This window comes from Hippopotamus amphibius, chromosome 1 (assembly GCF_030028045.1).
Source record: "Hippopotamus amphibius kiboko isolate mHipAmp2 chromosome 1, mHipAmp2.hap2, whole genome shotgun sequence".
In the NCBI taxonomy this organism is placed as follows: domain Eukaryota; kingdom Metazoa; phylum Chordata; class Mammalia; order Artiodactyla; family Hippopotamidae; genus Hippopotamus; species Hippopotamus amphibius.
The window spans coordinates 8,267,013-8,291,672 of record NC_080186.1 but is presented as its reverse complement, the minus strand read 5'-3'; the positions used below and the strand labels follow the sequence as shown (position 1 = coordinate 8,291,672).

General features: G+C 47.8%; 1 protein-coding gene across 2 annotated transcripts; it reads left to right on the top strand.

The window, feature by feature from the left end:
- Window positions 1–2,203: 2,203 nt before the first annotated feature.
- Window positions 2,204–23,510, top strand: EXOSC10 (exosome component 10). 2 transcript variants are annotated; one of them, XM_057696269.1, is made up of 25 exons: window positions 2,689–2,884; window positions 4,416–4,552; window positions 5,393–5,516; window positions 6,496–6,600; window positions 6,894–7,059; window positions 7,219–7,333; window positions 8,411–8,486; window positions 8,697–8,807; window positions 9,013–9,156; window positions 10,020–10,210; window positions 11,585–11,741; window positions 11,882–12,030; window positions 12,196–12,246; window positions 12,887–12,998; window positions 14,403–14,453; window positions 14,616–14,694; window positions 14,788–14,903; window positions 17,008–17,103; window positions 17,446–17,520; window positions 18,669–18,756; window positions 19,853–19,926; window positions 20,478–20,649; window positions 21,761–21,819; window positions 22,371–22,447; window positions 23,095–23,510. In XM_057696269.1, the coding sequence occupies exons 1-25, from the start codon at window positions 2,774–2,776 to the stop codon at window positions 23,123–23,125; spliced, it is 2,667 nt and encodes an 888-aa protein (XP_057552252.1). In that variant the 5' UTR covers window positions 2,689–2,773; the 3' UTR covers window positions 23,126–23,510. The 2 variants fall into 2 exon arrangements, with proteins under 2 accessions (XP_057552262.1, XP_057552252.1); XM_057696279.1 differs by lacking the exons at window positions 17,446–17,520; window positions 18,669–18,756; window positions 19,853–19,926; ... (2 more) ...; window positions 22,371–22,447; window positions 23,095–23,510 and adding an exon at window positions 2,204–2,264 and having other exon boundaries at window positions 17,008–17,433.
- Window positions 23,511–24,660: the final 1,150 nt, after the last annotated feature.

Below are 24,660 nucleotides of genomic sequence, written 5' to 3'. Positions count from 1 at the left end.
TGTCCTGTGATAAACCATAATGGAAAGAATATGAAAAAGAATATATATATATATATATAACTGAATCACTGCTGTACAGCAGAAATTAACACAACATTGTAAATCAACTCTACTTCAATGAAATGTTTTTAAAAAATTTGTAAGGGGGGAGCATGAAAATTATAAGGCCAGGAACCATATCTTGTGGGAATGTGTATCCCCAATATCTGCCAGAAGATCAGGCCCACAGTAGTGCTCCATAAACATTTGTTGGCAGGATTAAAAACAAAGAGGACTTCCCTGGTGGCACAGTGGTTAAGAATCACCTGCCATTGTAGGGGACATGGGTTGGATCCCTGGGCGGGGAAGATCCCACGTGCCACGGAGCAACTAAGCCCGTGCACCACAGCTATTGAGCCTGCACTCTAGAGCCCGTGAGCCACAACTACTGAGCCCATGTGCTGCAACTCTTGAAACCCATGCACCTAGAGCCCATGCTCCACAACAAGAGAAGCCACCACAATGAGAAGGCCAAGCACCACAACGAAGAGTAGCCTCTGCTAGTGGAAACTAGAGGAAGCTGGCGTGCAGCAACAAAAGACTCAATGCAGGGAGGGTGGGGGGGAGTCGAGGGAGGGAGGGAATATGGGGATATGTGTATAAATACAGATGATTGAACTTGGTGTACCTCAAAAATAAATAAATAAATAAATAAATAAATGGAAAAAAAAAAGACCCAATGCAGCCAAAAATAAAATTAAATAACTGAATAAATAAGATTTGCAGAGAGAAAGGCTCAACCCAGGAGTTCTCAGCCTCCTACTCTTCAAACAAACAAAAAACAAAAAAACACCAAGATGGAATTCCCTGGCAGTCCAGTAGTTAGCACTTCCACCACAAAGGACACAGGTTCGATCCCTGGTCAGGGAACTAAGATCGCGCATCCCACATGCCACGTCATGGCCAAAAACAAACAAAAGATGGATTTAAATCTCAACAGTGATACAACAGTTTTAACCCTCACAGTTAGAAAGCCTTATACCTATCAGATTTTCTATAACAATCCGAAACTATCAACTAGTTTCCTCCTGAAAATGTGATCATTTTTTTGAAATAACTATCAATGACTACAGCAATGTTACCATTCATGAAAGATAAAGGGCATGAGAATGAATGGACTCAGGAAAAGGGTGGCAGTCAATGGTAAAGACATACTCCTTAGGATATGAGAGTCCTTGGGATTAAGATGTTTGGTGAATCCAATGGTTTTTTGGTTTTGTTTGGTTTTTTCTTTTTGGCCACACAGCTTGCAGGATCTTAGTTTCCCTATCAGGAATCAAACCCATGCCCCCTGCAAGTGGAAGTGCAGAGTCCTAACCGCTGGACCACCAGGGAATTCCCTCCAATGGGTTTTAAGTTATATCTAAGCAAAACCTCTGACTTTGTTGAAATGACTTAGCAGAGGAAGGTGAGGTGCTAACGGAGGCCTTTACAGACCATCTAATTCTCCTGTCAACCCAGGATGGTTTCAGGTAACCTACGTGAAGGGAGGCAAGTAAAGCAGTAAGAGTCAAGGCTGTGGTATCAAATTACCTGGTTTCAAATATCAACTTCATCTCATCCTCCCTGTGTGACTTTGGATAAATTACTTAATCTCTGTGTTTGTTTCTTCCTCTGAAAATGTGGCTCTGCCCCATCAGGATAAACCGATCCGTGTAAAGTACTCAGCACGATCCAGGTTGAACCATATGAATTAAGTGCTCAAAATATTAGTTGTTAAAATGAACTATGCTCGGCCTTTGTTCTGCCAGGTACCTGTGTACTGAGGTACACAAATGGGAGGCGGGGAGAGTGAAAAACAAGCATTCTGTTAATAAGATATTCCAACTAACATGGGAATTCCCTGGCGGTCCAGTGGTTAGCACTCCCACAATTTCACTGCGGGGGCCTAGGTTCAATCCCTGGTCTCAAGGAACTAAGATCCCGCAAGCCAAGCGGAGAGGCGCAGCCCCCAAAGAAGATAACAGCTAACATTTGTTGAACATTTACTAAGCCAAACAAATTGTATTAAGGGTGTGTCACCCCTGGTCTTAGGAGAGAGGATACACCCTGCCAGGCTTCCCAAATCCTCCCCTGAGCTGCCTTATCACTCCCTCCCTCCGAACAAGAGCTCTTTCGGGCATTCACGTACCAAACGCTCGGGTTCACACTAAGTGCCCTAAGAGTGGTCCCAGAGGCGTGGATGGGGAGGAACCTCTGATTGGAGGAGTTCCAGAGTACTGGAGGTAACCACAGGGCGAGCGCATAGCAGCAGTTCACCTATAAAGGGCAAGAGGAATGTTACGGTGGCTGGAAGGAGGTGTGGGGTGGAGTGTTGTTTTCTGCCTTGTCTTTTATTTGGGAGAGATGCCAGCATTCTTGTAGTCTGTTAGCGATGAACCAGCAGCGAGGAAAAAGATGACATAAATGACGCCAGAGAGGGGATAACTGCAGGAGTCAAGCGGGTAAGGGGGACACGGAACCAGAAGCCTGGGAGGAGCAGGCTTTAAATATGAGAATAATTGAGTCCTCCAGGTCTCACTGTAAATCACTGGGCTGTTGGCATGAAATAATACGACGTTAAAGAAAAACGTCAAGCTCCCTGCGTGGGGCAGTCAGGGCTGACACAGCCCCAACTCACACCCCCCCCACCCCCCCACCCGCGCCTAGCGAGACCCGCCTTCGCACATGCGCACTGCGCGCACGTCGCGTTGGCCGAGGCACTCTCGCGAGAAAAGCAGTTCCAGCCGGAAAAATGGCGCCCCCCAGTCCCCGGGAGGCCAAGGCCCTGGCGGCGGCTGGCGCAACGAAGTCTGACGGGGAGATGGTGCTGCCGGGCTTCCCGGACGCAGACAGCTTCGTGAAGGTGAGTTCGCGAGGCCTCGGGGACACCGGGAGCCGCCCGCGGCTGACCGGAAGCAGGCCCGAACCCTCTGGGCGGCCGCCAATCCGGCCGCGCGCACGCTGCCGCCGAGCCCCGGACGGGGGTGTCTGTCCCTTCCCCCTCCGGGGAGGGGGCCTCGCGCGCGGACACTGGGGAGCGCCGCGCTTCCTAGGGTCCTAGGTCTCTCGTTTGAGCCCATGCAGCCCCGAGTATGGAGAGCCGTCACCGCGTCGCGGGGAGGGTTTCCTGGTCCCCCCGATGTCCCCAGCGCTTGCGACTCCGCCCGCGCCCAGGCCCGAGCCGCCCAGCCTGCTCTCCGGAGAGGCTCGGCGGCTTTACGCCTCCCGCGGCGTCCTCCCCTCCCGCGGCCCGCATGGCCCTGCATCCCTTCCTGAGGGCCGTCCAGTCCTGCGTAATCCCAGACCCTGGGTTTGGTGTCACCTGTTACAGCTGCCACCGAGTGTCCCTCCTGGAGGTGCCATAGAACATGTACAAGTGCCTCCTCGAAGGAACAGAGTTCATTCAGATTATTTGTCTAATGGTGCTTAAATATGAACAAGCAAAGCTGGGATTAACTACCTCAGGCATAGCTCTTACAAGACCATGAAAACTAAAGTATTTTGTCAGCACTACAAATTCCCCCAAAACTCCCCTCACAGTATATCTAATTTATCGTTAGCAGATGTTGTTGTTAATTCATTTGTTTGGCTCTGAATAGTTTCTGGGCCACTAGCCATGGTGCTGATTGGGTGGCTCAGTGTCACCGTGTACCCCACCATGATTCAAGTTTCCATCTCTCTCTCTCTCTCTCTCTTTTTTTTTTTTCTTGGAAAACATTTATTTCACAACTCACAGTAATGTCAGTTGACCTTCATATGACCAACCATCATTTACCTATGACAGCCACTTCAGTGTTTTCTCTCATTACCACACAACAATTAAAATAGAGACCTACTTGGCACTAACTGAGCCATGAACGCAGTCCAGTTGTGGACAGTAGCCATTCTAAATTGGTCATCCAAAAGATCTAGAATATTCTTATATTGTCTCTCCCCGCCCCCATCCCCCCACCTCCACCACCACGCGGCTTGTGGGATCTTAGTTAGTTCCCCGACCGGGGATCAAATGCGTGCCCTTTGCAGTGGAAGCTCAGAGTCTTAACCACTGGACCACCACAGAAGTCCCTAAGGTTCAAATAAATAAAACAACTTGCCCCAGGTCACAGTCAATAGGTAGTAGAGCCAAGATTCACACCCAGGCTGTTTTGAGTATGTCATATTAAATAGGTATTTGTTCTTTCTCTCCCCACTCTCCCAAGAAGGTAAGCTCCATGTTCGCTATTGCATCATAAGGGCTTGGGGTAAGGTCAGCACAAAGTGAGTATTTGTTGGGTGCATGAAGATCTTCCTCATCCAGCACAATTCATTATATACAGTAGGTCTTGAAAAAAATGAGTTGCTCAATGAATGGTGATCCGTGTCTAAAGCGTGCTTGTGTTTCTGGATTTTGACAGTTTGCCCTCGGGGCAGTGGTGGCAGTCACCAAGGCATCTGGGGGCCTGCCACAGTTTGGAGATGAGTATGATTTTTACCGAAGTTTTCCTGGCTTCCAGGCGTTCTGTGAAACACAGGGCGACAGGTTGCTTCAGTGGTAAGTACTGTATATTGGTTTCTCATGTGGAAAGAAATGAATATAAAGAAGTAGATGTTTTTTCCTGAAATTTGTTTTTTAATTAATTTATTTATAGATTGGCTGCATTGAGTCTTCGTTGCTGCACACGGGCTTTTCTCTAGCTGGGGGGCAAGCGGGGGCTACTCTTCATTGTGGTGCTTGGGCTTCTCACTGTGGTGGCTTCTCTTGTTGCAGAGCACGGGCTCTAGACACGTGGGCTGCAGTAGCTGTGGCTTGAGGGCTCTAGAGGACAGGCTCAGTAATTGTGGCGCATGGGCTTAGTTACTCCGTGGCATGTGGAGTCTTCCCGGACCAGGGATCGAACCTGTGTCCCCTGCATTGGCAGGCAGATTCTTAACCACTGTGCCACCAGGGAAGTCCTTTCTTTTTTTTTTTTTTTATCAGTTTTCTTTTTTAGTAATAGCTTTCTAATAAGTGTATTAGGGTGGACATTACATAAACATTGATTTTGTTTGTTGCATGACAGAATTAGAGGATCTGCTTTAAATTTCATATTAAAACAATGAATGCAGAATACATTATTGTTATGTATTTTTTTTTAGAATTTAAAGGAAGCTTTGGGATAATTTCTTCCACCCCTTTAAATAACAGATGAGGAAAATAAGTCTTAGTGAGATGTGGCGAATTGCCCAAAGCTGTACAGCTAGCAGTGTTTTTTTGCTATAAGAATGCAGGTTTTATTAGTTTGATCAAAAAGTATTGGGAATAGTCTGAGCCAAGCCTTGGAAGCTTTCTCCCAGATTGTAAACAAATAAGTAAAAGTATACAGACTAATTTTGATTTTCCCATTCTTCCTAGCATGAGTAGGGTAATGCAGTACCATGGGTGTCGAAGCAACATTAAGGACCGGAGTAAAGTGACTGAGCTAGAGGACAAGTTTGATTTGCTGGTTGATACCAATGATGTTATTCTCGAAAGGGTGGTGAGTATTTCACCTTACTCCTAAGGTAACTAACAAATGAAGAGCTTTTGTGTTATTAAATATGAAGAGAAACTCAAGCACCTTAGGAAATGAAAAGAAAGAAAGTTTAGCATTTCTTGCCTGTAACGACATTCCCTTCCCCTGCTAGTTGGTTTCTTTTTCCCAAAAATAACACAGTTGTCTTCAGATATATCACTTCAGAATATCACTGCCTGGGGGAAGCCTGTTTTTAAAGTGCTGTATTAGAAATCTGCGTTCCAGATTTGCAGATCCCATTTTGTTGCAAGAAAAGAGGCCTCTGGATACAGATTCCAACCAAAATTTAGTCTGTTTTTTACTATTATCCACAGTCTGCTAAACACCCTGACTTGCATGATTGGAGGGAGATGTGAATCATTTGATCTGACTGTCTACTTATGCCTAATTCCATAGCAGAACATTCCTTACAAAAATACATGGAGATTGTCCAAAACACATGTAATCCTCAGCCATGTGGCAGTCCTGCAGATGTTTAAATCATGCTCTCCTATCCCGTGAAATCATCTCTTCCATGGACTAAATGCCCACAAGTCTTTCAGTGGTTGCCTGTATTTTATGACTTCAGGCCCTGCAGTGCTACCATTTGTCAGCTGGGCTCACCTCTGTGAGTGGTGCCCAAACTGCGACTCCACATCTGCTTCCACAGTACAAAGTAGATCAGGACATCCTTCATTCTCACTCTAAATACCATCCCTCTATGTTTAATACAGTCTTGGGCCTTTTTAATTATTTTAGTGGGCCAGATCATCCTGTTCAATCACTTTTGAATTTTCAGCCCAATTCAGAACAATAAAGAGAGTTGATCTCTAGTCACCTCTTCGCCCTTATAAGTGTGTAGTCTCGCACAAAATTCTCTGAATGTATTTCTTAAAAAGCTTAGGTAATTAACTCTGTTAACCCTGAAAGGACGATGCTAAACTAATGTCTCTCCTGCTCTTAGGGCATTTTACTGGATGAAGCATCAGGTGTGAATAAGAATCAACAGCCTGTCCTCCCTGCAGGATTGCAGGTCCCCAAAACCATAGTGTCCAGCTGGAACCGGAAGGTGCGGGCTGCTTTTCAGATGAACTAGAGCGTCCAATGTCAGCTTTGCCGTAGGGCCCTTGCCCATTTTGATCTGCATTTCTGTTCTAATTCATTGTACACAGAACTGACCACTGCCTAACTTGTTCTCATTAACAGACACAACCTAATTACACCCTCTTGTCTACTTTGCACCCCTCAGTCTCACATACGTCCATTCTTAAACGAGTGGTCCTTGGAAAACATAAATTGGAATTTAGTTTTCTAATTCATCAAGTTGCTGTGTTAGAAAGTATTTGTGTTTGTTCATCATAGGCCGGAGAATATAGCAAAAAAACAAAATCTGAAACTTTCCGGCTGCTTCATGCAAAAAACATCATCCGACCTCAACTTAAATTCCGAGAGAAGATTGACAATTCCAACACGCCGTTTCTTCCTAAGCTCTTCATCAAGCCCAATGCTCAGAAACCCCTCCCCCAGGGTAAGTAGTGCCAATGCTGCCCAGCAATAACAAATGCGGGGGGCAGGCGGGGGGGAGGTCTCCCTGCCCCCTTCCTTTCTCCAAATTCAAAGGGCGCCAGTTAACCCTTTGTAACTAGACAAGAGGTGACTGTGTCTTTGTCGCTGCTTGGGTCTCTAGCACTCTCTAAAGAAAGGCGGGAGCGCCCACAGGACCGCCCTGAGGATTTGGATGTGCCCCCTGCCCTGGCGGATTTCATCCATCAGCAGAGAACCCAGCAGGTGGAGCAGGACATGTAAGTGTTGGCCTGTCTGAACCCCCTGCTGTGAGTCCTGATCCTCACGCCGCGTTTTCACTTTGTGTCACTTTTGTAAGATGTGTGAACGAGAACAGAATCTGAGGAGCAGGTGACCTTCTTCACGTTACCCTGATATGGATCTTATCGATTAAACCTCCTGCTTGTGTTCGCAGAGGGCCTTGCACAAGCACCGTCTCACGTAGCCCTCACGCAGTCCTGAGAGCTACACATTGCTCTCGTCCCCATTGGACAGATGAGAAAACAAAATGAGGGATGCTGACTTCCCACAGAATTAGAACTTTAAGCCTAAGTTTTCTTAAGATTGTCCTTCCTTTGTACCACTCTGCCTGTCTTCTTAGGTGGGGACTCAGAAAGGTAAGGCTCACCAATGAATTCAGTACAGAGAAGGCATTTCTCACTGGTAGGATAAGCATCTTGGAAAAACTTTGCTTAAAACAGACAAAAGGACTTTGCCTTCTGTGTAAAGAAAAAAGGTGATGAAAACTGTCAGTGTTGGTCTTTTTCTCGCATGCGGCCAGAGTGTCTGAGCATTTGTGCCTCAGCCCCAGCTCTCACCGTGAGGCTACCAGTTAAGTGCTAGAGAAATAAAGGTAACAAAGGGCGGCCCTGCCCTCAAGGAACTCAGAGACTTGGGATTTTTATGCAAGTGTCTGATAGAGGAACTGGAAAACATATATCATTTGGTACATGACCAACTGAGGCGTCTGTCCCATCCTCTCTCACCTCACAGATTTGTTGTTCCAAACCACAAGGAGTTACATATTTCACCTTTCCGTATCATCCACAACAGCAACCGTACAGTGTTTGACCAACTAGTGCTCAAATCTTTATAAACGAGTAGATTTTGAATTATCACACTTTAAGGGTGAACAAGTTTCACCGAAGTTTTTTTTTTTTGGTGCACTTGAATCATCATTGAAAGAATGATGCTTTTTAAAATATTTTCACAATGGTCTTTTCTTGTTTGTTTTTACGAATTGGATTAAAGCAGTTGTTCTTCCTTGAATCATGGAATTAATCAAAAAGATTTTTCTTTTTGTTTCATTGATTCAGGTTTGCACATCCTTATCAATACGAACTAGATCACTTCACTCCACCAGACTCAGTCCTTCAGAAGCCAGAGCCTCAGGTAAGTGCCCAACCTTAGCTGATGGGTAGTGCCTGAGTAGCCCATGAAGAATCAAATACATAGGTTAGTGGATGTAATTCTGGCTTTCCTTAAATATTTTTAAAATAGAAGGTTATAACTTGCATCATTTCTTGAACTCAAAATTTTGACACTTTTGTGAAAGGTGATTCTTAATAGTCTTCTCTTTCTGCCCATACTTTCGTGATGCAGTTATACAGACCTGTAGGAGAGACACCCTGCCACTTCGTGTCCTCGCTGGATGAACTAGTGGAACTCAATGAAAAGCTCCTGAAGTGTCAGGAATTTGCTGTAGACTTGGAGGTAACTTATTAATGACTTGCAGTGAAATTTTTACATTTCCTGTGAGTTCACCTACTCAAGAAGTATAAAATTAATACTAATTTAAGTCTACTTTTTGGTAAAAATTAATCATATTACTTCGCTTTATAACTGACTTCAAAATCGGTAAAGGTAAGCCTGGTAAAATTCTTTTTTGCGTGTTCTCCCTTCTTCCTGCATGTTGTAGCACCACTCTTACAGGAGCTTCCTGGGGCTCACCTGCCTGATGCAGATTTCCACCCGGACAGAGGACTTCATTGTTGACACCCTGGAGCTTCGCAGTGACATGTACATCCTCAATGAGAGCCTCACAGACCCAGCTATTGTTAAGGTCAGCCAGCCTTTCCACACTCTTGCATGTGAATTCAAGATTTAAGTGCTTTTCAGTTTACTATTTTCTTTTTTCTTTTTTTTTAAATTAACTAAATAATTTATTGGCTGCATTGGGTCTTTGATGCTGCACACAGGCTTTCTCTAGTTGCGGTGAGTGAGTTGCAGTGTGTAGGCTTCTCGTTGCGGTGGCTTTTCTTGTTGCAGAGCACGAGCTCTAGGCAAGCGGACTTTAGTAGTTGTGGTATGCGGGCTCAATAGTTGTGGCTCATGGGCTCTAGAGCACAGGTTCAGTAGTTGTGGCGCATGGGCTAAGTTGCTCTGTGGCATGTGGGATCTTCCTGGACCAGGGCTTGAACCCGTGTCCCTTGCATTGGCAGACGGATTCTTAACCACTGTGCCACCAGGGAAGTCCACTATTTTCATCATTTCAAGGTAGACCCAATAAAGTTGAGAGAAATAATTGTAACTTCCTACACTAGGGTACCGCATGCTAAACTGCTTTTGTTTCTAAACCCCTGTTAGAACAGCTGAGACTTAGCTCGTTACCACCCAGAAAAATGTTAAATCACTTTAATGAGCACTGCAGCGAGCCCGAGCTCTCAAGATTGTTGAGACTTAATGACTACCTTTGAAGCTAGCAGAGCAGCTTTCTTAGAATTATCAGCTATTAGCAGTTACGAGTATACAATTAGGAATGTAAAATGCTGTGGCCCAAATTAAAAGAGGCATTTAAAACTGAACCCATCTTAATCTTTATCCTGGCTTCTAATTCCAGTGTTCTAATAATCTAGAGGCAGAGTTCATTTCAGAGCATCAGTGACCTTGTGCCATTGTGCTGCATGACTGTGGTTTTGTTTTCAGGTCTTCCACGGGGCCGATTCAGACATTGAATGGCTACAGAAGGACTTTGGGTTGTACGTGGTGAACATGTTTGATACCCATCAGGCAGCGCGCCTTCTTAACCTGGGCAGGCACTCCCTCGACCATCTGCTGAAGCTCTACTGCAACGTGGAGTCAAACAAGCAGTATCAGCTGGCCGACTGGAGAATACGGTCAGTTCTTTTTTTTATATATATAAATTTATTTATTTATTCATTGGCTGCATTGGGTCTTCGTTGCTGCTCACGGGCTTTCTCTAGTTGCTACAAGCAGGGCCTACTCTTCATTGTGCTGCAGTGGCTTCTCTTGTGGAGCACAGGCTGTAGGCACGCGGGCTTCAGTAGTTGCAGCACAAGGTCTTCAATAGTTGTGGCTCGTGGGCTCTAGAGCATAGGCTTAGTAGTTGTGGTGCACGGGCTTAGTTGCTCCTTGGCATGTGGGATCTTGCCGGACCAGGGCTCAAACCCATGACCCCTGCATTGGCACGCAGATTCTTAACCACTGCACCATGAGGAAAGTCTAGTCAGTTTGTTCTTGACCAGGAAATGGGGATGGCTGAAGAAGGGCTGAGTGTTCATTAACCCCCACCCGTGGAGACCTATGTGCAGGCTCTAACACCATTTGAATCTGGAGTTGAATGTCGTTGGGCATTTCTCCAGTTCTCTTCAGTGGCATAAGGACAACTGGAAGTTTTAGAAAAACGTGAAGTTTATGTTGGGCTGATTATGTTACATAGAGGGGAATGTTAATAAATTTCAGTTTAGTTCTGTAATGTGAAGAATTTAAAAATTTTTAAATGGATTGGTTAGAAAAATGCTTTGTATTTGAAAAAGCTGGGAATTAACTATCTTAGATATACAAACAAATGGTGCATTATGGTTCACGGAAATAGTAGTTGAAAGAGCCACGCCACGTGAGCATTTGTCTGCGCCAGTCTCGTTTGTAAGTCACATCTCCCCAGTAGGGGTGCTTGTGTATGTGTGTGAGATGGTCTCCCACAGGTGTGAGAGAATTCTAAGGTACAGAGTTGACTCAGCCTTATAGCCAGTGTTCACTGTAGTCTAAGGTGGTAATGGAGTCTTGCCACACTTTGTGGGGGTCTCACTCACCTTGGTCGTTTTCAGATGGCCAGCTTCCTCTCTGAGGTTGCAGCTGTTGTACAGAGAAGCACCAAGCTTTTCTCCACTTCTCATGCCAGAATTTCTAAAGAGAATCTAGTAAAGTCCAAAAATAAGATAAAAATGGTAAAATCTAGAAACTACTACCTGTTATTTAACCCTGGCCACGTGCCATACACTGAGCTAAGATCTGAACTCAAGACAGCAGGACCACACCATTGCCCTGCCGCCCTTTCTCCCCAGCTGTGAAGGGAGTGGCTTGTCATATGAAGATGCAGGAGATGCTGGTAGAACCACAGTATTGGCTGGGAGAGAGTCTTTGGTATCAGAAGGAGCCAAAACTGTCTCAGCACCAGCAGCGTGGACAAGTTAGCTTGCCGCCCCAGGGGAATCGGGTGCAACAACGGACGTTCTATGTTGCAATTCTAGACCTCTGCCTGAGGAGATGCTCAACTACGCCCGAGACGATACTCACTACCTGCTGTATATCTACGATAAGATGAGGCTGGAGCTGTGGGCACGCGGCAACGAGCAACCCGCGCAGCTGCAGGTGGTGTGGCAGCGGAGCCGCGACATCTGCCTCAAGGTAGAGCCGGTGCCCGGCTTCCGCTCAGGCCTCGCCCACTGCTTTGCTCTTTGCATTCATGAAAAGAGCCCAGTGTCTCGAAGAGCCCAGGGCACAATATTGATTCCCACTGATCTTGAATGTTCTCTGATATTTTGCAGAAATTCATCAAACCTATCTTCACGGATGAATCTTACCTTGAACTGTATAGGAAGCAAAAGAAACATCTCAACACACAGCAGTTGACGGCCTTTCAGCTGCTGTTTGCCTGGAGGGATAAAACAGCTCGCAGGGAAGATGAAAGTTATGGGTAAGGGGCTAGAGATTCTTTTCATCTTCCCAGGTCTGGTAACAAGGAAATAATGGACTTTTTTTTCCTTTCTGCCATAAAAGTTGGTTGTTTTCCCAGGGTTACAGCTTATAATGGAACTTGTTGGCTGAATTTAGCATGATCCTGGTGTGTGTTTTATTCCAGATACGTCCTGCCAAACCACATGATGCTAAAGATAGCTGAGGAGCTACCCAAGTGAGTGAGACCTGATTAATATGCTCTGACTTTCTCAGTAGAGAAATGCTGTCCTTCAGAATTCAGCTTCCCTGGCTGTTATTACCTCAGGGCTGTTTACTCAGAGAAGATTAGTGCTCGAAGGAAGTTAGCAAGTCCGAGAAATGCAGAATCTCTGCCCTTGGGCTGCCATTTAGGAAGTAAAACTTAAGAACTGGAACTGTTTCAATGGTTATGAGTTCCATGTAGGTCTCTGAGCCTACAACCTCCACTTACAAGGAAGGAAAATGTCTGTACCTTCTTCCAAATTAAGCTATCTTATGATTTTAGATGTTTTGTGATGTTAATTGAAGTATAAGCAGAGAATCAGAGTTCATAATCCTGTCACCTCCTTGCAGAATCGCAGGTCAGCAGAGCTGTGGCCCTTCTTTCCAGTCTCCCAGTTAGCAGGAGGTAGCTGTGAGAGGCTGTCTGCTCAAGGCTCAGTGCAGCAGGCAGCACGTCTGGGAGCAGCTGGCTGAGTTGCCCTGACGTGACTGTGCTTCTTTAGTCTTCACCCTAGCTGTCACACTCCGGCTTTACCTGGTCATTGTTCTTTCCTGGAGCCTTTGAGGGCTGTGTTCCTAGGCGATGAGTTGAGTGTGTTCTCGCTTGCCTCCAGGGAACCTCAGGGCATCATAGCCTGCTGTAACCCTGTGCCACCTCTTGTACGGCAGCAGATCAATGAAATGCATCTTTTAATTCAGCAGGCGCGGGAGATGCCCCTGCTCAAGGTAAGAAGCTTTTCTGCTAAACGTTCCCAGCTCAGCAGCTTCTCAGCTCTGTCTGCTGGCATCTCACTCCTTTTAGTCTCCTAGTACGGGAGCTGGCCTCCATTCTAAAAAAATCCCCAGGAAATAATAGGGTTTAGGCAATCCAGTTAGTGTATCTTTATGATCATCAAAAGCTAAAGCTTCTCCTTTTTTTATGACCTTATCTTTGATTATCCAGTGGCCAGTGATGTCTAGTGACCGGGCTGGTCAGCTGTTGTTCCGAGGCAGTTGACCCGGCGGGAGAAAGTGGAGTGGGGCTGTCAGCACAGGGAGCTCGTGACAGTGCCCTGATGAGTGTGGTGGTCACAGAAATGGAAAGGAAAGGGCGGGTATGAGAAGCATCTTCAAAAGGAGAGGTCGATGGGACTTAATAACAGGTGGAGACAGTGGCTGCCATTTCTTTTTTTCATTTTTTTGGCTGTGCCGCTTAGCTTGTGGAATCTTAGCTCCCCAACCAGGGATCGAACCTGAGCCCTCGGTGCCAAGTCCTAACCACTGGAGCGCCAGGGAAGTCCCTGCCATTCCTTTTTGAGCACCCTGCTAATAAGCGCATTAGAGGTCGCCTCTGGATGGTAAGTGGCTTTGAAGATAACGGAAGTGGAGTCAAGAACAACTCACTCCATGCGTAAAGCCGAGGTGACAGGAAATGTGAGAACCCTGGACAGAAATGGGGAGTTTAGAAAGAGCTGCCTGTGGAGGAGATGCTAAAGTTTAGGCAAATTTAGATGAAAGCAGGGTCTCCAGCCCAAAATACACACCCATGCGTCTATGTCTGTGTGTGCGACGCTTGGGCGCGCACCCACCAGCACGCCTCTGCTCTTGTGCAGGTAATACAAGATGTCAAGTGTGTTTGCATGTTTTGATGTGTGTTTTATTGGGACAGTTTTTAATGTTTTGTCTCAGTAGTAATATCAGTATGTGGTAAATCATGTTTGTAATTTTTCGAAAGATTATTGATCTCAGAAGACTTAAAATCAGCCCCTTTGAGGTGAAAAAGAAGAGAGTCTGAGGATAAACACATTTACTGTCTTCATGTTAAAATTTCTTTCTTGGCTCTATCCTCTATCCAAGTAAGGAGAGAAACGCTGGTGACTAGAGAAGAATCTTTTTCAAGCTCTTTGGAAGCCTTCTGTATTGTGCTTCTTCGTGATAAAGGGTTTTATTCTTTCACCCAACAAATAATTATTGAGCACTAAGTAGGTACAGTGCCAGGCACTGGAAGGGGTGAAGGGATGAGAGAAAATCTCTGGGCGCTTGAGAAATGCAGTCTAGTGAAGGGACACATCTTCTCTGAGAAGGGAGGAAATGTGTGTATCATGAAATTTAGGGAACTTTCCTCAAATTCTCTTTGTTTTCACCCTTCAGTCTGAAGTTGCCACTGGAGTGAGGAAGAGCGGGCCGCTGCCCACCCCTGAGGTACCGTGATGTGTTTGTGGTTGCTTCTTTGGGGGAGACATCAGTCAAAGCCAGTGAGACCCAGCCTCCCTGACAGCCGCCAGGGCCTGACGCTGCGGGCAGAAGGCTGCCACCTGCTCGCAGGTTGTTCACGCCGGTCTGGTGCTTTTCTTTTTGATGCAGAGATTGGAGAATGCTCTCTTTGGCCCCCACGACTGCTCCCATGCCCCTTCAGACGGCTGTCCTCTCATCCCAACCAACGGTAATGGAGAGCCCTGTGGAACGTCCAGGGCGGCTGCGGCTGCCTGGTGTGCCATCCCGTAGGCTTCGACCGTGCTGACTTCCCTCCCCGTAGGGCCTGTGCCGGTGCAGAAACAGGATTGTCTCCTCCCTGCCCGAGAAGAAGAAGAAGAGGAGGCCCTGCTGGAAACCAGATGCCTAATCACTACGGCTGTCATCACATTGTTTAATGTGAGTAACGCCATCTGGGAGGTGACACAGACCAGGGGCAGGTACTGGGTTATCAGACAGGCTGTCTGCCTGGAGTGTTGTGGCCACCTCTGAGCCTAACGCCAGAAGTAGAAGCCAGCGGCAGCGGGGGTGGGTGTGGAGGCTGTCCGCGAGAGGGTGTCTGCTGTCCTGACCAGGAGGCCTGTGAGAGGCAGTAGAGGGTTCTCTGTGCTCTCTGCATGCAGAAATCCTCAAGGGAGGGTTGACATGTTGATAACTCAGCAATGCCGCACAGGGAGGCGGGCGTGGACTTCAGGGACGCATAAGCAGGGACTTTTCCTGAACATCCATGGTCAAGAGACAGTTCATCCTGATTCCCAGAAGGGATGGAGCGATCTCTCCAGTGAACAGTAGAGTGTGTGCTTCCTGACAAGCGCCAGCAGCGTCTATATATGCTTTGGATGAAAGAGAGAAGATTTGAAAAGCATTTCTCCATAGTCTGGCTCGTTAGAGGAAGTGAGCACAGGAGATGCAGGCACCAGGAAGAGGGTAGGAGCTTGTTCCCCATCCCATAGAGAGGCTGAGTCCTGGTAGGTAGAGACCCCATCCAGTGTGGAGCCCCAGTGTGGCCTGCCTGGGCCCGGCCATGTTCCTGGAGTCTGGGCTGGGATGCGACAGAGCGTATCCCAGTCTATCCCACCCAGCACGCTTCTCCTTTCCACCAGTGACTTGAGCTGTGGGTTCTTTGCAAGAGGAAGACCAGGGTGCATTTGTTGGTCAGGATGGACAAATACTGAAATGACTAGGGATAAAAGGAAAACGCACAGATAAAATTCTGAATACAGGAAGCAATAGATGTGGTAGAAAAAAAAAAAACACAATTTCTAGGAAAAAGGAACTGAGAAAGAGAAGCAGGAATACTATGTGGATAAAGACAAGTCTCAAGCTTAGCAGATGGTAAGAAGCTGGTGGCCCAGTAGGTTCCAGGGTCACTGTTCACAACTCTTCCATCATGCTCAGATGCTGGGCCACAGCCAGGGAGGTAAAGTACTACCTGCAGAATGCACCACCCAGGAGTGAACTTTCCTTTTCACTTAATTACATACATTTAGTCTTGCTTCAGTAGCTCGTGCAAAAAGAAGTCTAGGAGCTTTAGTTGACCGCAGAATTCACTGAGCCACCAAGGTGATTGGGCAGCTAAAGATGTGAGCGTGAACTTGCAGCTGCATGGACGTGTAAGTGCTGTGCCTGGTCTAAGGGAGGCTGCACCCCCGTGCCCTGTGTGGCAGGGAGCCTAACTACAGAGGAAGCAAAGGTTAGCACACGCTGATGAACCCAGGGGGAAGCAACGTGCTGTTGCATAATTTCATTAGTTACTCGTAAAGGTGTATGATTTTAAATTTCAGGTAATTTCAGGTTACAACCCCACGTTCTAGAGCCAGCCAGACTTGGGTTTAAATCCTCATTCTGCCCCTGTTACCTGTAAGGCCCTGGAAGACTTTCTTAACCTCTCCCGGCCTTGGTTTCCTCCTGTCTGTAAGATGGTGAGAATAATGCCACCTCGCTCACAGGGTGTACAGACATGGTGAGAATTCACTGATTGAATGAACACCCAACTGTGTGCCATGACAGGCTATTACAGCACCCTATACATAGGGGAGGCCTTAAAAACAATTCGTCGTTACTTTTGTAAATCAACGATATTTAAACTTTAAAAATTTAAATTAAAAAAAGTTGTTTTGTTTTGTTTTGGCTGTGCCATGCAGCTTACAGAATCGTAGCTCCCCAACCAGGGATTGAACCCGGGCCATGGCAGTGAAAGCACCATACCTAACCACTGGACCGCCAGGGAACTCCCAAAAAAATTTTAAATAAGAAAATAAATGTAAGGACTTTCCTGGTGGTCCAGTGGTTAGGGCTCTGCGCTTTCACTGCAGGGGGCACGGGTTCGATCCGTGGTTGGAAAACTAAAATCGCACACGCCACAGCAGAAATACATAGACACATACATACGTACATACATAAGTGAATAACCATAAGTATTATTACTGATGCTGGTATTCCTCTGGCTTGCATCTTAATGTCACAGAATGATTACATGAGCGTTCATTTTCTGTCCCTGCAGGAACCTAGTGCTGAAGAAAATGGAAAGGGTCCATTAACAGTTGCACAGAAAAAAGCCCAGAACATAATGGAGTCCTTTGAAAATCCATTTCGGATGGTAAGTAATGGTTGTGTATGTTAAGGGCTGACCGAAGAGGCAGCGCTTTCTGCAGCTATAGGTGCCTTTTGTCTGGAAAAGAAGCCAAGCATCTTCAGAGACCGGAAGCCTCAGAACCGTGAAGCCGTCCCCAGTGGCAGGTTGAAATCCGGGTTAAGGTCTTCTGAGATGAAGCTGAAAAGAAGACCCCCCTTGAGGGCCAGGCAGCCGTGACTAGGCTGACACTTTGCTCTGAGGCCTCCTAAGATGCAACCAGCAAGAAAACCCCCATCTCAGCACCACCGAACTCTGGGTCCAGGTTCCGTTTCTCAGCATTTAACGTGACTGTTTCCGTTTCTCCAGTTTCTGCCTTCACTAGAACACCGGGCTCACATTTCTCAGACAGCAAAGTTTGATCCATCATCGAAAATCTATGAAGTAAGTGGATTTGTCACCCTTTCTAAGAGTGACTTTCTAAGAAAAGGGGACTTCTTAATTTCTTAAACCAGGTTTCTGTTTTAAACAAGCCCATCTGTGAACCTCCCTGAAAACGAATGCAAGAAGCACTTCATATATAAGCATTGTTTCCAGAGGGAGGAGCCAGACTTTAATCAGATTCTCAAAAGCCCTGGGGAACTTTTTAAGAAACAGGTCTTTGGTTTTGTTTTTTTTTAATTGAAGTTTAATTTACATGGTGTAAAGTACACAGATACGAAATGTACAGCTTCATGCATTTTTATATATGAATATTACTTTAAGGTTCTTCAAGGTTATCGCTTACATTTTAAAACACTTTGTTGTATATTGTGTGGTTTGTTTTTAACAGTGTTATGAGTAAGCATAAGAACACATCTTCCTTGGGCCCCCATGAGGTGTGCCTGGGAGCCCACATGTTAATTGTCTGTTAAAAGCCCTCTTCCTCCCTGCAGGAAGTAGTGTTCTGATAAAATGGGTGGCCTGGTGTCCTCTGCCCCCAGCACTGCTTTTTCTTTAGGCAAGAGCATCAGGCTGACACCCTGATGGGCCTCTGCCCTGCCGCTGGTGGTTAGCCTGCTGCTGTTAGAGACGGGGAGTCAGGTGGGGTCCCCCACGGGTTGTGGCACTCAGCAGCCATCCTCCTGCACGCACTTACTGCTTCCTGTCACCTCGATGTGTTCTAAGGCCGCAGGTGCACATGGTGTCATAAAGAAGCACATCAGACTTGCAGGAGTCCTGCCTCGAATACCATCTCCACCATTTATTAACTGTGTCCCCCTGGAAAAGCTACTTAGCTTCTCTGAGCCTATTTCCTGTCTGTAAAGCGGGGGCGGTGATCGTACCTGTCCCAGGATCATAGAAAGGGTGGAATGAGATGGTGGATATGCAGGCATCCAGCCCAGAGCCTGGAATGCAGCTGTACCTTGTCCTCCTTAATAAGTAGTTTATGAATAAGGCCAGCATGAGGTTTTATTTTTTGTGTCATTAGATATGGAACTTACAACCTGGAATGTATACAGCTACTAGGTTAGGGTGCCTCATTAAAAAAATAAAGCATTCCTAGGTGGCTGAGTTTTGGAGTTTTTTTGTTTTGTTTGTTTTCATTATAGATCAGCAACCGTTGGAAGCTGGCAAGCCAGGTACAGGTACAAACAGAATCTAAAGAAACTGCCAAGAAGAAGGCAGCTGAGCAGACAGGTAGCGTAGCATTCGCTTCCTCATAAACTCAGCGCGTTTGTTAGAGAACAGCCCCTGCGCATCATGCTGTCAATTTAATCATTCAGCAAAGTGCCAGATACAACGACGCAGACCCAGCCCTGCCCCCCGCAGCTTCCCTCCTGCTGAGGGATGGTGGACAGTCAGCCGTAGGTGTGAGCTGTCGGGGCAGCAGGTACTTACGCAGAGAGAGAGGTAGGAAGTGCCAAGGGGTGGGCCTGAGGAGGCGTGGGGCTGCTTCCACATGGCAGTCAGTGAATGTGACATTGAGCAGAGACCTGCAGTGATCAGGGAAGAGTGTTCCAGACCGCAGGCCCAGCAAGGCCAAAGCCGCAGCTTGCCGTGTTGCTCAGAGTGGCCGGGAGGCCCAGGGGATGAGGACGTGGGGAGGGAGGGGAGCTTGGAGAGCAGGCAGGGGTCCGTCATCAGGACATTTATTCCAAGTGAGTTGGGAGCCGTGGAGGTTCTGGGCAGAGGAGGGACGTGCACTGACTTAGGCTGTGGAGGCCTCTCCCCAGCAGCTGTGCAGACGGCAGGGCGGGGAGTCCAGTCATGAGACAGGACAGGAATGCAGGTGAGAGGGGACGCTGGCGTGGACGATGTGAGGAAGCAGAGCAGGTGGTGAGAAGTCCGAGCCTGGGTGTGTCCCATAGTGAAGGCGACAGCATTGGGTGAGGACGTGGATGTGGTTCGCATGGTCCACGTGGTCAGTGGATGCAAGAGGTTTTGTCCTGAGCGCCTTGGTAGGTGGGGCCGCTGTCGACAGTGAGGCTGCAGAGGGAGCAGGTTTGAGCCGGATGAGGTTTTGGTTCTGGTCCTTGACGTGTTAGGTTGAGATCCTGACACAACATCCTCAGAAGTGTCACGTAGGCCGCTGGAAAGGACAGGTGCAGGTGTGGACCGAGAAGGCGGGTGACAGAAGAGCAGCCGTCCTGCAGGGATTTGGGGAGGTGGGGTGGGCCCAGCAAAGGGGCGGAGGGGCAGGGAGGGTGTGCTCAGCTGGGGTGGCCACTGCAGGCAGAGGAGGGTGGAGGCTGGGTTGCAGCCACAGCCACAGAGACGGTTCTCTGTCTTGCAGCTGCCCGGGACCAGGCCAAGGAGGAGTACAAAACAGCCGCGGAGCAGGCCGTGTCCGTCCGCCAGCAGGCTGCCGTACGTGCTGGCTTTCCTTTTTTTCCTTCTTTTTCTGGTCATGGTCAGGATTTTTCTCGAATATCAGGAGGGTTTACCCTCAGCTTTGAATTAAATGTTTGCTTCTTCCCAGTCCATGCTGACTGGTCAAGTAGGGCTGCCTCGCACTCCTCGAGAAAGTGGACGTTGTCATCCCTCTTAGATATTTCTCCTGCTGCCTGTGGGATAAATGTGCCCCTCGCCTGTAGAAGGAGACGAGGCTTCAAGCCTGCTCTGTGTCCCATTCTGCCTGGGCGCTGTTTCACTGCCAGCGACCCCAGCACTCTGGAATGCTCAGCCCCGGCCTTTCAAAGTGGCCTGATGTCATTCTCCCCGCTGGGAGCTCCAGCCACCTGGCAGTAGCCCTGCCCAGACTCCCCTCCAGCACGCATCTCCCCGTCCCCGAATCGATTCTTACAGCCCAGGAGGCAGTGCGTCCCTTGCAGTGTGCTTACGGAAGGTGGGGAACGCGGGGCGGCCTGCTCCCCCGGGTGGGTCCATGCTTCCCTCTTAAGGGTCTGTTCAATCCACAGCTAGAGAACGCTGCCAAGAAGAGAGAGCGAACAGCCAGTGACCCAAGGATGACAGAACAGAAACAAGAGAAGAAACGACTCAAAGTTTCCAAGAAGCCAAAAGACCCAGATCCACCAGAAAAAGATTTCACCCCGTATGACTACAGCAAGTCGGATTTCAAGGCTTTTGCTGGTGAGGCCAGAACTGGTGCCCCGCATGGACCTCCTGGCCACGTCACCTGGGAGGAAGCTGTGGGGTAAAAAAAGAGCAGGACCTGGGTGGAGATTAACCTCCGCCTGAGATCTGGCACGAACCAGGAATTATGAGGGCAGCACAAGGACACAGTGGTGACCAGACAGAAACCCAGCTCCCTCCGCCCTCGGTGCGGACTTGCAGGAGCCGCTCTGGCCGTTCAGCAGGATGGTGTCCTTTCTGTTCGTGGCTCCGTCCTTCTTCACAACAGCTTGCACCAGGAAACACGTTCTCTCACAGACAGACAGGCAGGCAGACGCAGACACACACACACACACACACACACACACACACACACACACACACACACACACACACACACACACACACACACACACACAAGATTTGGTTTGTTGAGAGAACCTGATGCCCAGGCAGACGCAGACACACACACACACACACACACACACACACACAAGATTTGGTTTGTTGAGAGAACCTGATGCCCAGGCAGACGCAGACACACACACACACACACACACACACACACACACACACACACACACACACACACACACACACACACACACACACACACACACACACACACACACACACACACACACACACACACACACACACACACACACACACACACACGATTTGGTTTGTTGAGAGAACCTGATGCCCAGGAGATAAAGCTCTGTGCTTTCTTAGCCTGTGAGATCCCGTCTGCTTTGAGGGGGCCGCAGGTGGCATTCCTGACTACAGAGCAGCCTCCTTGGCAACACACCTCTGGTCCCAGTTTACTGACAGTGGCTTCTTCCTGTACAGAAACCAGATGGATTTCCCTGATGTAAAGTGACCAGCGCTTTAGCCACCTGCCCCTGACCTAAGAATAGACCTGTGAGAAATGAGCCTTGTCTCCAGGCTGCCCTTAGCTCCTGGGAACATGATCTGTGAAGTTACGTCAGCCAGAAGTTTCTCTCCGTAAAGGGGTAGCGGACTGACGGCCCACGCAGCCTGAATACTGTGTGCCCGGCCCAGTAGTAAGTCTGCTGTGTGTGTTCACTTACATGATCACCAGCATCTCTCTTCTCTTACCTTTCAGGAAACAGCAAATCCAAATCTTCCCAGTTTGACCCAAATAAGCAGCCCCAGTCCAGCAAGGTAAGAAGTAGACTGAGAATTCCAGCACGCTCAAGGTGTGTGTTTGTTGACCTCTTCCATTGCTGGGAAGACAGGTCCATCTAGGAAGCCTGTTCCTTTGCGTGTCTTTCCCTCACCTCATTTCTTCCCAAGTACAGACAATACCCAGCAACTATTCCAGCAAGAAAAAAATGTTTTAAAGAGTCTATAAAAGAGGGTGTGTGGTTTTGAAGGGTGTTGCTCGGTCTGCTGTCATGGGAATTGTAGCCACAGGCCGGAGCACTCCCCGTGGTGCCCGGTGCCGGCACAGGCCTGCCTCTGCCCCCGTGGGTGTTGCTGCGAGTCAGAGCAGTGTGTGGCCTGACGTCCGGTGTGGGGAGGCGAGGCCCGCGTGGAGCCCTCCAGTTCCTTCAGCAGCTCATCTGTAAGGCCTTGCCTTCAGAAACACCCAGAACTGTCCAGTCGCAAGAAAACCGAGGTCACAGCAGTGGCGCTGGAGTCTCAGGGGTATTTGCCTGTGCGTCTTGCAGTCGTGACTATCACTCAGCTTAAATGGCTTCTTGTCTTTTCAGAAATGCATTGCAGCCAAAAAAATTAAACAGTCGATGGGAAACAAAAGCATGTCCTTTCCAACTGGAAAGTCAGACAGGTACGTGCCAGACAGCAGGCGTGGCCAGGGAAACCTGGCAGGCGGCTCTGAGGCCTCACCTGGAAAGACGCTCAGAGAGCCTCTCCCGACCTGATCCTTCTCTGTCCTTTTGGAAACTGAGCTGGGAGGAGAAGAGGTGATCGCTGGCCTCCCAGAACTCCAGTCACCCTCAGCTCTCTTCTGTTACCATACGGTTTCCCAGGGTCACCTCAGAGCAAATAGATTTGAAGTTTGCCTAGATCAGCTTGTTTCTGAGGAATGAGAGGAAACTCAATAAGCAAATGTGGGTTGTCATTGCTGTTCACGAATATTTTAGTGAAAAGCATGAAACCCTAATCCTTTGGGCAGACCCTGAGGTCAGGGGACCTGCCCCCAGGGTGTGGTGTTAAAGGAGGGACCTGCCTGTAGATCTTGGTCAGCTTGGCCAGCCCTTGCTGGGCCACAGGGCGCTGCTCCGGCCCCTGCTCTTGTCTGATGGAGTGTCTGGGGCACACTGCTGCCCAGCTCAGTTCTCCACAACTCCCAAACAGACCATTTTCCCTCAGTTCTGCATTGTTAAGGTTTGCAACATTTTGTAAACTGGCAGAGAGCCAACATTCCGCGGAACTGAAAGAACTAACCTTTCTGTTTTTGTGCTGTCTCCACAGAGGTTTCAGACACAATTGGCCAAAGAGATAGTGTTGGAAGAGACCCTTGGGATTCCCCTGTGGACTACAAGCACCAAATGGTGGTGCTGGTATTGTACAGACTCATTTTTAAACCATTAAAAATAATTCTTGCTGGAAGAAAGCAGGTTTCTGCCTTTTCTTTTATGGCCACCACAGCTCTGGCAGGAGAGAACAGATCTCATCCCATCAGATCACCATCTTCAGTGGTCTGGGGTAAGTGTGCCCTGGGGGTGTGGTTTCTGGAGAAATCCAGAACCACCCCCAAGGAGGAATGCAGGAGAACCTCCTGTGACTCAGAGGTCAGCCTCCACAAGGCCCGGAACACGGTGCTTACCTGACTGTCCATCCCGAGCGGACTCACTTGTTCACACACCGTCAGATCACACAGATGAAGCCAAAAGGTGAAAAGTACCTTCAGGAAGAGGGTCCAGGGGGCATCTAGAACAATGGGACTTCTCGAAGGCCTGGTCTCTTCTCTGCTCCTTTCGCTCTTTTCTTTTTACACTTTTTTCCCAATTATAAAAGTAATAACATGTTTACTGTAGGAAATGAGGAAGACGTAGAAAAATACCAAGAGAAAGATTAAATCATCTTTAATCCTACCTCACGGAGATAACCTTTAACATTTTGATAGAAAGGCTTTTTACCATATATATCTATAACTTACAAATGGCTTTATATTTTGATAGTTTTTCACCTTTAAGGTTTATGAGACTTTTCTCATTCTAAAATTCATTTTAGCAAACCCCCATTATTAAACATTTAGGTTTCCATTTTTGTACTATTTTTTAAATAAATTTATTTATTTATTTATTCATTGGCTGTGTTGGGTCTTTGTTGCTGCACACGGGCTTTCTCTAGTTGCAGCGAGAGGGGGCTGTTCTTCATTGTGGTGCGCAGGCTTCTCATTGCAGTGGCTTCTCTTGTGGAGCACGGGCTCTAGGCGTGCAGGCTTCAGTAGTTGTGGCACGTGGGCTCAGTAGTGGTGGCTCGTGGGCTCTAGAGTACAGGCTTAGTAGTTGTGGTGCACGGACTTAGTTGCTCCGAAGCACGTGGGATCTTCTGGGGGACCAGGGCTCGAACCCGTGTCCCCTGCATTGGCAGGCGGATTCTTAACCACCGCGCCGCCACCAGTGAAATCCTGCATTATTTTTAATGTAGCATTGAACTTCTTGTATAAATTTGTGACCCAGTCTCTGATTATTTCTTCAGAATTCCATTTGATTTTAATCCTGAGATGGGCTCTCAAGAAAGCACAGAATGATACTATCATTTTTGGGTTTTTTACAAATATTTAAACAAGGAAACTATTTTCTTGGAAGTTTTTCCCACAAATTGTTGAGGGCTTGACCACATGTGAGATCCTGTGGGGCTGCCAGGCCAGACCAGACATGTTTGTGTCACAGAGGACGGCCAGGGTCTGTACAAAGTGGGACTGGAACAGTTGAAGCTGACAGAAAAGCCAACCTACCAGTGGCTTGTCTCTTCTGTAAATAGCCCAAAGCTGGTGCGGGGACTGGCGGTCCTCAGACTCTGGTTGCTCTC

What these genes read in the sequence shown, in the direction of transcription:
- EXOSC10 (XM_057696269.1), top strand. Translation starts at nt 2,774, where the DNA reads ATGGCGCCCCCCAGTCCCCGGGAGGCCAAGGCCCTGGCGGCGGCTGGC. An exon ending in CCGTCCGCCAGCAGGCTGCC is followed by an intron (nt 19,927 to 20,477) that starts GTACGTGCTGGC and finishes TTCAATCCACAG; the next exon opens with CTAGAGAACGCTGCCAAGAA. An exon ending in AGCAGCCCCAGTCCAGCAAG is followed by an intron (nt 21,820 to 22,370) that starts GTAAGAAGTAGA and finishes TTGTCTTTTCAG; the next exon opens with AAATGCATTGCAGCCAAAAA.